Source organism: Rhinoderma darwinii, chromosome 10 (assembly GCF_050947455.1).
Source record: "Rhinoderma darwinii isolate aRhiDar2 chromosome 10, aRhiDar2.hap1, whole genome shotgun sequence".
In the NCBI taxonomy this organism is placed as follows: domain Eukaryota; kingdom Metazoa; phylum Chordata; class Amphibia; order Anura; family Rhinodermatidae; genus Rhinoderma; species Rhinoderma darwinii.
Window position 1 is genome coordinate 29,790,636 of NC_134696.1, and position 12,363 is coordinate 29,802,998.

The 12,363-nt window shown below is 39.2% G+C and overlaps 1 protein-coding gene across 3 annotated transcripts in view; it reads right to left on the bottom strand.

The window, feature by feature from the left end:
- The window catches only part of MORN1 (MORN repeat containing 1), a 261,533-nt gene that overhangs the window by 173,027 nt on the left and 76,143 nt on the right, over positions 1-12,363 (bottom strand). For all 3 annotated transcript variants that reach the window (XR_012850962.1, XM_075840954.1, XM_075840955.1), the window contains exon 8: positions 10,422-10,532. Coding sequence is in view for 2 of the 3 variants with exons in the window: in XM_075840954.1 (XP_075697069.1) it covers positions 10,422-10,532 (111 nt within the window). In the remaining variant the exon portion in view is untranslated. The remainder of the gene's footprint in view (positions 1-10,421; positions 10,533-12,363) is intronic.

The following is a 12,363-nucleotide window of genomic DNA, read 5'->3' on the forward strand; positions in this document are numbered from 1 at the left end:
CATGCGAAGATGGACAGGGAGTGAGATGGGAGTGAGATGGGGGGATGGCAAGTATGCGTGAGGGAAGGTCTCCCCCCATCTCCACGAGGACATTCTGTCCAAAAGAGAGATAAGAAACCTGTAAACATAATGTGTGAAGAATTATAATGATGTATTTTATTGTATGCTTTTTACTGAATAACAAATATTGTTACATTGTCTCTGATTGGTTTATCTCAAGCCTACACCCCTTCTGAATTTCAGTTTAACAGTTTGAGTTTGGTAATAAATCCTTCAGATGAGAATTTTGAACATTTCAGCGTGTCTGTGTGTTTTCTTCTCGTCTCTCGATATATATCGGTGAAATATCCTAATTAGGATTCTGACTAATGGAGTCTGGCCTTGAGAGTCTGTTGGGACTCGTATAAATTTCAGTCTAATATATTTTGAGCGATGGATTTCCACGACAGTAATGGTGCCGATAAAACCCAGGAAGATTGCACGTCTGATAAGCTGTCACTGGAGAGGTCTGGCTTTGCATCTGTGAATTACAAAAACCGCGGTAGGTAAGGAGCTTATTCTTACACCATTCACACATGTATTGCGTAAGCCTTGGAATCCAGCTGTCAGAACGTCACTTCTATGGACGAGACTCCTTAGTCAGTGGGTTGCAAGATGGATCCAAAAAGGTATGTTGAAGCTTTTTGTGTGATGAAGGATTGCAGGTGTGTACGTGATCTTAAACTGTTGATATGAAAGACATGAGAGAATTTTTGCCAGCAAATACATAGTTAACCAGGAAAAATTGTGAGAAGCCTTTGGAATGCAGTGACGTAGCGCATGGCAGAGAGAAGTCGTAACTCACATGTGAAGTATTTGAAATGCAAAGAGTTTGGGCTGGACTGTGAGGAAAAAACAAAACTTCTGCTTGCTGCTTTGTTGTAGCGTCATTTGTTATTTAGTTGTGTAAAATTGTTGAGGATTAATAGTTGTTCTGTTACCCGTTTGTCTGGGATTATAGTTGGGAGGTACTGACTGGTATTGGCTCAGACCCATAGACAGTTGTGAGTAATATCATGTAGTACCACAGGGGCTTCAATGGTTAAGTCCTGATAATGTAGAATCCAGTGCAAGGAGAAGCAATTGTGTCTATATTGAATTTGCACTCAATACCATTACCCAGTGCAATAGGGAAAAACTTTGAATACTGTATTAGAAAATCATTTATATTTTCCTGGCTCATTGCCAGACAGTGATATTGTGTGTAAGGGTCCATAAACCAGTTGTATGCATTGCCAGACTGGCATAAGGTGGGAATCAGTACAGACTGATTTCTAGCACATGATAATCCGGCATATACACTTTGATGTAAAATAACATCCAAGTAATTAAGTCTGTAGTAGTATAACATCAGACCGCTGGATTGAATACCGTTGTAATATAACATCCTGTATTCATTGAATGACCCTGACACTTATCCCAGGTGCCACCTGTGTCGTAGTAGTAATTACAGTGAAGAACATTGGTATTGGCTCAGACCCATAGCCCGTAAAGAAATTATCACCAACATAGATGACAACCCCCTAAACTACAACCCACAGAGTGAACGGCTGAGCGGGGAGGATAATATATATATGTTACCAAATATAATTTGCATGTGAAACCATTGCAAAGTGCTAGAGGAAAGAGTTTGGGATATATGTTACATCATGGGCTCTATGAACTGAAAGACACACCCCGGCAGCAAGTGTTCTGCATAAGTGAAGTGTTACCAACTCCTGCTTGAATCAATGGAGTTTCATGAATGTCGATTGTGTTGAAGAATTTGCTCTTGTAATTGTTGATTGGCAGCATTTTGTCTGTTCTTGATGTTCAATCCAGTGAGGGATCAGAGGATCCTACTGCTAGAATGTCTGGAGGAACGACTTGTGATATCGTATTGGTAAGACAGTCTAGGAGATAGACTGGTCTGAGATATCTGTCGGCAAACGTGGCCTGTTTGCCTGGAGGTGGGGGATTTACCGGAAATCACCCTACTGCTCTCCGACCATGGGGTCAGGAGGAAGTTGGACAAAGATGCTTTGGGGCACTGGTCCCGGCCAACATTAGAATGAGCAAAAGGAGCTGGGGCTTTAATTCTAAAGTATGTGAAGGCAAAATAACACACTGAAAAAAATTGTTGAAAAGGCTGGCAGCGTAAGAAGGATGTTTGCATGTGAGAAAGAACAATTTAAATACAGGTGTAAATTTTCATTGGAAGAGTGAAGAAAACGGAGCAGCCAGGTACATTGCAGTGACTAACGTGGGTCAGAACGGGGGGAGTGTAACATGTGTGATGTGATGAGACATCTGTGTGATGTGTGTAATGTAACATGTCTGAAGTTTGAAACTAATGGCCACAATAAAAGCAGAACTATATTGTATGTTTCCTATTTTTAACAGCAGTAATGTCTAAAAATGTTAGTGTTTTGTGTATGGGGTTAAAATCAGTTCTACTTTTTTTTTCATTTTTTTATGGAACGTGTTTTATTTTCGCGCAGCGCAGTCGTCTGTAACTACACCAAGCGAGAAAAATATTACAGCCGGCTGGATCTGTTTGTAGAAAGATAAAAGCTATACTGCAGATTAATGTGTTATAATGTGATAAGATTTATTGTTGGAATGTTTTGATGTTGATTCAAATGTATTAAACTACAGATATTGTGAGACACGGGGTCTTGAACATGTATGTGCCCCCTCTGTTCCCTATTCTTATGTACAGCTTATTGGTTTGCAGTAATTAATATTACCAGATATATTATTTTCTGTGTTATTGAATAACTAATTACAATTGTTTTGTTTTTGTTTTCACACATGAGGCACGTGCTATAGTGCTGCCTAAATGTTATTTTTTTAAAAATGTGAGATGTTTTACAGGTAAATGGTTGCAGGTCATTTTAAAGATAAAATGTATTTTTGTCAGGAGAAAGTCATCTTTTTTTGTTCCAGGCTGTTGTGTATTACAGGGGGTTAAACTAGTGCCACCCCGATAGAGTGCCTAATCTCATTATGTTAATATGTAGTTTTGAACCCTGCTACATTACTTTCGCAGAGTCCAAATAGGAGGGAATGTTGAAGGGACTGATCAGGTAGTTTTTGTTTTTTGTTCTCCTTTTTTTACAGGCAATTTTATGACCCCTTCACAGCCAGAGGGAGCTATGCCAAGCACTGCCCTATCCCAGTGGCTGAGAAAGGGTTGAAGATTTCCCAATGGTGAAGGGACTGATCAGGTAGTTTTGTTTTGTGTTTTATTTTGTTTTGAATTAATGAATTTGGTTTTAGGAGATCTACAAAATGTGTATGAGTTTTAAGGAGTAACCCAGATTAAATGTGTATGACAGTAACTTATATTTTGAGGTTTTTCTGTGTAGATGGTTCCAGATCCCCCTCCAGCCAATTTACACAGGAGGTGAGGTGACGTCACTCACAGATGAGTCTTTACAGATTTAGATGGGGAGAAGTCAAAACAAAAAAAAAATTGTTTGAATATTGTTTATTTTATGCCAGATTTCAGTAACATATTTTGTTTGTTTTTGTATTAATCAGGTATTTACAGGACCTGGTGGGTGGGATGTACAAGTGTTCTGGATCATCAGATAAATGTGGAACAATAAAACTCCACCCTTTTGAAATGTTCTATCTATATGTGACATGGGTTTCCAATGTAAATTTGTAATGAAGACATACTTTATCATATACAGCATGTGTAGAACAGGATACGAGGCACCAGGTAAATTACCCAGAAACCACTCTCACCTTCTTGTTCATCTCAAGGAGCGGAGTTGGAGGTGCTCGCTGAGGCTGTAACCTGGCAGAAGGTAAGACGGCCGACATTTACACTGACTCTAGGTACGCTTTTGGCATCGCCCACAATTATGGGCCCATTGGTAGTAGGAACTTTATTGGATCATTGGGTAAGCCAATTGAGAGAGCAAGAGAAAACAGAACTGACAACAAGGGTATATGCAGCCAGGTGTCAGTAAATTGGCTTGTCCCTGGATACAATAATGCAAGCACTAGGTTTGTAGCAGCCGGCATGATGTGCGCACGGCATGACATAGGTAAAACAGCAAAGGTACCTGTGAAAAGTGCAGCCCGGCCAGATTAACAGTCCCAGCGACTGCAGAACATACAACTACCCGAGGTAGAAGTGTATGACGCGGTGCTCGTGTGTGTAGACCTGTTCTCAGGGGGGGCTGAAGCCCGGCCTGTATTTTCCCCACTGCAGACGTTGTGTGTAAGTGACAGGGGAATAGTGTTATCCCAAGTATTGACCTGATGTTTGTACAATACGATATCAGCAGTTCTCCAGATGTTATTCCAAAGTTAGTTTGTTTAATAATTGTATTTAAGAAGTGTTGTGGTAATATTAAATACTGAAGTTAAGTTTTATGTAAAGTTCTGGATCAGCCTTAGCATTGGACTATTAGAGTCATGCGTCAGATAAAAGGTACAGAAGTGGAATATTCCCATTTGAAAATATTTTTAGTTATTTGTTTTTTGTCGTTGTTATTGTGAAAGGAAAATTCTGTGCAGTGTTTGTGTGTGTGTGTGTGTGTGTGTGTATATATATATATATATATATATATATATATATATAAAGAAGAAAAATGAGTTTGCATGTATCATTTCTAGTTATTGCTCAATGTGAACGTTTGATGTAAAGATGTTATTTGTTAATGTTTTTCTTCAAATTAATTATTTGATTAAGATCAATTAATGTTTATACAATGAAAAAGTTTGTTCTCCACAGGAAGAGTCCAACTGGGAGCGGAAGGCGTGAGAACCAGATTCTAACAGAATGTGGACGGATAAGGGAACGTGAATCGGTAAGACCCAAGGCACTCTTGATGGCTTTTGCATTGATGGTGTATGACCTCACATAGGCCCCAAGACTGCAAGGATCGATTTGGTGAGATCTAATTGGTATGTCCCAGGCTTTACAGCTGTTGCTGCTAAATTCTGTTAGAGCTGTTTGATTTGCCTACAGAACAGTCCTGGCAGACCGGTGCCAACCTTATCATACCCGCCTCCCACAAAGAGAACAGACCTTGAGAGGTCTCCCCATGCAATACAAATTAGAGTAAGGAAAATTGGTTTGCGACATTTGTCAGATAAACATGTTGAATCTGTGTATATTTTGGTGAGCTGGAAATGTTCCAGGCAATCAGATCAGATCAAGGTACAAATCCTGCTGGAAAGCGTGACACTAAGTGCAAATGAAATGTACCCAATAATTACACATCTTCTAGGTGCCCTGTCCATTGGAACAGAGACGTTTTTCTTATATAAAGGTGTTTGTTTGATTTAGTTTAAGGGCCTGACATTGTTACGTAGATGTTATCACCAGATTAGTAACAATTGACAAGGGTTGGGGTCCTCGAGCAAGTGGCAGTAAACATGAACTAAAAGATTTTTAATACGATGAACTCCATTACTGAGGTGCGGCAGGAGCAGCCGGAGCCAGTACAACGCGTTTGTCATGAACTGACGGCAGTGTCATAATTCCAAGCAGCCGCCCAGACAAGTAAGAAGACAGATGAGCGGAGGGTTTGTGGGGTCACAATAACACCCCACTAATCCGCCTACGTGGGATCTCACACCAGGCTCACAGCATGAGGTGTTGTGTATAGCCCGGTGACGTAAACTAAAAGAGACGGTGTCTGACAGATGAAAAGGACCAAATCAAGTCGTGATGACATCAGCAAAATTCCAAGTAAAGACCAAAGACCTGAGTGAATCCGTCAGCAGTATCAAGTGTTCTAATCAGAAGACAGGAGAAGAAGAGGACGATGATGTACATGACTTGTCAATGCACTGGTGGGACCCCATACCCTAACCGGACATTGGTGATGGCATCATATTAGTTGTGGCCCTATTGATATATTGTTTGAGTTTCATAATCATAATATATAATTTCTGTAATTTAATATGAGAAAAAGGGGGGTTTGTGAAGGATGATTTATTTGCTTATATTCTCTGTATGAAATTACATTGTGAATTATCAAGCAGGAGGCTGAATTACTAAGATATGTATTATGTGAAAGTGATGATAATGTTTAAATGATTTAGTTTCGTGCAGCAGCCATCTTGTCTGGAGTTCCCATCTTGGTTTTATTGTAGTGAATAGAAAAGTCATTGTTCCTTTAATACAAGTAATGTTGATTTCGTATGTTTTATCTTTGACCTTGGTTCCCATGCGAAGATGGACAGGGAGTGAGATGGGAGTGAGATGGGGGGATGGCAAGTATGCGTGAGGGAAGGTCTCCCCCCATCTCCACGAGGACATTCTGTCCAAAAGAGAGATAAGAAACCTGTAAACATAATGTGTGAAGAATTATAATGATGTATTTTATTGTATGCTTTTTACTGAATAACAAATATTGTTACATTGTCTCTGATTGGTTTATCTCAAGCCTACACCCCTTCTGAATTTCAGTTTAACAGTTTGAGTTTGGTAATAAATCCTTCAGATGAGAATTTTGAACATTTCAGCGTGTCTGTGTGTTTTCTTCTCGTCTCTCGATATATATCGGTGAAATATCCTAATTAGGATTCTGACTAATGGAGTCTGGCCTTGAGAGTCTGTTGGGACTCGTATAAATTTCAGTCTAATATATTTTGAGCGATGGATTTCCACGACACACGTATGTGTTACTTAGACGTTTTTGTCAAATGTCATTTCAGTTGCAGCGTACAGTATCTGCATTACACAAATTCCATTGCAGTGAGGACAATCTGCAGGTGGATCTAGTACATTTATCAACTATATCTGAAACCTCTCAAGGGTCTAATATTGAGGGCCTGGCGTATCCTCCATGGTAATCTACAATTACATGAAATGTATACTACTGCATGAGCCATTCAATATGTGGAAAATTAAACCACTAAGTGCACGTTGCCAAAATTAAGACTTTGCCTCGTTTTAATTCCTTATATATAATAAAGTCAAACGTGAAGATTATTAATGGTGTGTGAAGACAGAGCGAAGAATGTTAAATGTTGATGTCAATTTTACAGATTTGAAACACAATTGAGCATGCCGGCATTTATTACTATAGAGTTACAGTGTAGGTTTTACATTTTTACAGCACTCTATTATGGAATGAAAAGAAAGTTATAAATGAAAGTAATGCAGAGGTTCAAATTGTTATTACCATGGATGATGCACAGATAGTAGTTTTCCTTCCTGATGATGGCATAAAAAAATGGGGTTTTACTCTACGATGGGGATATTAAAACATTTCTTTTATGTCGCTAATAGATCAGCACTTAGAAATCCCTTCGTTTACAGTAGGATTATGTTGCAGGTTTTGTGCAATGAGGTGCAAGCCAAATCCTTTATAGTTAAAATTACTACATTTTTTTTTTCTTTTTTAGTCTGGTCTAAAGTCTGATCAGGGGTCTGAAGTCACAGGGGGCACTGAGTGATACTACTATCTACAAAAGGTGCACTGAGAGGCACTATCTACAGGGAGTACTGTTAGGGCACTATTTACAGGGGACACTGTGTGGGGCACTATCTACAGGGGGCACCATGTGGCACTATCTACGGAGAGCATTGTGTGCCCAGCACTCTCTAAAGAGGGCACTTTATTTGTCACTTTCTAGAGGGGGCACTGTCTGTGTCACTTTTGTACAGGGGGCACTGTGTGTGGGACTATTATTTGTATGTGGGAGCAGAGTCTATGGTACTTTTTTCAGGGGAGACAGCATGTGGCACTATTTTTAAGGGGTAATGTATGTGTGAAATGATTGCATTTAGGGGGGCACAGTGTTTGTGGGAGGTTCGGACAACATTCATTTAATGTGTATGGTCACCTTTACAAAAACGCATTGAAACTCCTGCTTAACATCAGACTCTGTGTAAAGCCCCTAAAACCACACTCACTATTTTACAAATGTTAACCTGGCTGATATTATTGGGTGGGAAAGGTTGCAACCCTAAGCGGTGGGCACAGGAGGATGCACTGGGGTGTAGCTTCCTCCAGCGTGTTATGGTTCCTCCTGCCTTCCGCCTTCTCTCCTTTAATGCTATGGAATGCAGATTTCCAAATGTAGGTTTAACATGGTAACCTGGTTTCAGCAAATAAAGGTTTTTCATTGGATAATACAATTTTAAAAAATACTTTCTGCATCAATTCCTCATGTTTTTGAAGATCTCTGCTTGCAGTCATTTATATCCATTTGAAGTAAACAATAAACGTTCCTATTGAGTATGTTCGGGTCATGTGATGGGCACACAGCTGCAGGACTGATTAGATTTACAGTATGTGTGTCAGAGCTCTATCTTGTAACGAGCCGTGCACCTGTGAGATCATCACATGTCAAGGACAAATTATTATCCCAGGGGAGTATACCCAATGAAAGTTTCTATGGAATGACAGCAAGCAGAGATCTTAAAAACTGTGAGGCATTGATGCAGAAAATTGTATAACCTTATACCTCTTTAAGTTATTGATGCCTTTCTTATATTGTACTGATTTATTTCTGTGTTTCAGAAGTCCCAGCTAGGCAGGAAGGAGAACCGTGACCTGACCTGGACGTCATCTGATTGAACATCGAGGACAGGTCCATCTGGCAATATTACTAGAATTATTTTTTTATTAGCGATTTGTAAATAAAGCTATGGCCGACCCACCTTTTACCCACAAAATTGGTGTTCTGTATTAATATAGTTATTTCTACTGGGGTCATTTTTTGGGAAACCCTGCAGTTATGCGACGATGCTTACAATAATGCTCATGGAGCTAGGCCGGGGGCATCAGGCAGAAGAATTGATATTTCGCTACTGCAGTTCCGGAATTTAGCGCTGATAAAAATGGATTGAACATACATGTACAAAGCGCTGTATGTGCCTTTAACAATCATGCATACACAATTTGTACTTTTTTAACTTTGGTTTCTTCATACAATTCATTCAAATGAATCAATCATCAAAAACAAATGTATTCTAATGATTTCTGTGAGACTAACTGGAGAATGTGATACATTAATTAGCTAAATGATGTAAATTAGAGAAGATAATCTCAAAAAGAATGGCCGTGTATTTCTTTTGTAGAGTGTAACTGTAGCGAACGCTAATTTGCATAAACAAAGTAACAGAGTAATTAACTGTTATATCTACTTATGAAATATTACAATATTATTCTCATTTAATTCACGGCTGTCCTCTAAATATCTTAGACATGTACCCCCCCCCCCCCCCCCCCACTCTCCTACCCACAAACTTATCTATCAGAACACCCAAAATACCCATCATAAAATGAAATCTTTTTTTTGCTAGGGAGAAGGGGCTACTTTAGAATTTAAAATGTGGTCATATATTGGAGAACCGTTATATAAAAATTTGGTGTTACTGAACAAAATGGGCACCACGGACCCCATTTATTGCATGAAAACGAAAATTATCAAAGGTTACAGAAACCAAAATCATAACTATACCCCAAGACCCCGCTGCCACATAAGAAGACATGTGGCTTACCAATGAAGAGACTGGCACCACACAAACATATCCTTTGCCACTTAACTCATCTACCCCTTATTTTATACCTCAAATATCCCCCTCTGTGTCAGTTCCTTCATTGGCATTAAAGAGAAAGTGTCATCAAAAAATTACCTATTGTTTAAATCAAGTTTTTATGTCAATCACATTTAAGAATCTTTTGTGAAAAAAAAAACTAAAAATCTTGCAAGTTTTCACTCTGGCCACTGAAAATAGGCTGATACTTCCTGTTCTGTAGAGATCACTTCTCAGCAGTCATCTCCTTATCATCACAGGCAGGATTACACTGACAGGTAACATCTCTATATAAATAACACAGGATCCACCATTGATAATAGACCTTCCTATTCTGCAGGATTACACTTAAAGATAACACCTCTATATAGATAACACAGGATCCACCATTGACAATAGACTGACCCTTCCTGTTCTATAGAGATCACCTCTCAGCAGTCATCTCATTATCATCACAGGCAGCTTTAAAGCATATCTCTAAATGCTATTGCCGGCAACGAAGTCAAGATGGCTGCCCCATAGTCTTGTACAGAAAATAAAAATATCTACAATCAAAAAATGAAAACAGATTAGAAAAAAAGATTATGTTTCACTATCCTCTTTTCACTAGAAAAAAAAGAAATCTAAGTGATACAATCCCTTTAAAGAAAATCTGTCCCTGAAAGACACCCAGGTATTATATCTGTTGACAAATCCCTTGCAGTCCGTTGGACATCATCAACACATCGCAGGTGGCTGGAAGTACTAAATGTATACCTGTTAATGCAGCAAAGGGTGTATATATGTTATTTCCGCACATTTTAAACAAGTGAATTTTAGTAATATCTTTGATAAAATATGGCTCATGTTATTAGGAGTAAAACGTGATAATCAGACTCCTTACTGTCAGCGATTTCATCATCTTCTTTTCTCAACTGTACATGGAACGTGGCAGGAGATCCTTGGACAAGTTCAATTATGTCTTCTCCCATGATCGTAATCTTCTTAGCAACATCTAAAATAACAGTTACATATAAAACATCAGCATAAGAATGTAAACTCTGCAAACATCACAATATGGAATTTCAGAACTTAACTAAACTTTATTTCAGTGGCCAAGTTCTGACAGTTCTAGCAGTCATGCTTTAGAATTATACATTGGGCAATGTGTAGACTCTGACGGCTCAAAGATACAAACATTAAAGTAGAAATTTCCTCAGGAAAAAATATAAAATGACAAAGCAATAGGAAGTCTGTAATAAAAATTCCTTTTAGAGTGGAACAAAGTTTAATAATTGATTTTGTCATACATCATTATTTTATACTTCTGTCCCATGTGTCTGGTGTAGTGTACAAAACAAATGCTTCTAACCAGTGTCTCATTGCTGCGTATCTACTTTAGATTGTAAGCTCTGGGGAGCACAGGCTTCACATGGTTTCTTTTATAATCTTATATTTGCAATAAATGACACATAGGAAAAAGAAAGAAAAATATTTAACATTTTAATTTAAACAGTAACTGCACTTTAAAAAAACTTTTCATATGTCCTAGAGACATTTCAGAAGTTTTGAACGGTGTGGGTCTGGGTGTTGAGACTCGCACCGTCAATGAAACGGCTGTGATTGTCAATCCTTGATAGGCTGAAGCCGGCTCACATCCACACTAAACATACATTAAAAACATAATGTAAACAGGACCTAAGTTATTTTACAGATAATTTCCCCCCTAAAAAGAACACAAAAAAAAACATTAAATATTATTGCCCATGTTGGCAATGTGCCACGGGTGCCAAGTGCCAGGGAAGGGGGGAAGCGCCAGAAAGCCACTTTGACTTGGCCAGTGTACTTAGATAAATGACTAGGGAAGGAAACTGAACGTTTGCCCCGGCTGAAGGAAAGCCTAGCTACGACCTGAATCTGTGATATCCAGAGGAAGAATTAAAATGAAACACACAATTCATCTGTAGCACCCCCTTTTTCCGTTACTTTGTATTGGGTCTTGGTGCTCTGCTGACCCCAGGACTTCAATACGTGGTGGTTATCCTGTAGATGTTTCTCTGGGTACATTGGGTAAGTTGAACAAGTGGCTGCCGAAAGGGGTCAGAATTGATTCGTCAAAGACGAAGCCAAAGGATTCAGCAAAAACGTGGTCAAATACTAGCTGGTGTCGGACTGGAGAAGTTCAGTACAAGTACAAATTATCAAACAAGGTCAAACTGGCCTCTACAACTCTTCCTCTATGTAGCATTGTAGTCTGCCTGCATCCTCATGTGAATTGGTGTGTGTATCTGCCATTGTGAGTAAAGGCCCTTTTACACCGGCCGATATTCGGCCGGTGCAGCGAGCGCCGATCAACAAGACATCGTTGATCGGCGCTCGTGTTTGCTCTTGGTTGTTACCCCGATCGCTCGTCCCCATACGTTATTATTCTGTCGGCAGCGCGTCTCCCTGTTTACACAGGGTGACGTGCTGCCGACAACAATAATCTTTTACTTTTTTAAAACGATACGACCAGCAGATGATCGAGCTCGTTCATCTGCTGATCGCTGCGCTGTTTACACAGGGCAATTATCGTCAACGAGCATTCTATGAACACTTGTCAGCCCGATAATCGCCCAGTGTAAAACCCCCTTTAGTTTGGCTTTTATCAGTGATTTTAAATTAATATTGCTCATATTTGTGATTTGTTCATAACACAATACAATAATTAAACGCAATGCAGTACAATTTCCAAAACCATCCTACTAGGGTGAGACCTATAGTATTGTTCATCCTGAGCCCCCTAGTTCATAAATAGACTTTTTGACCTCAAAAGTTAATAGAAAGAGAGAAGGAGTAAACTATGT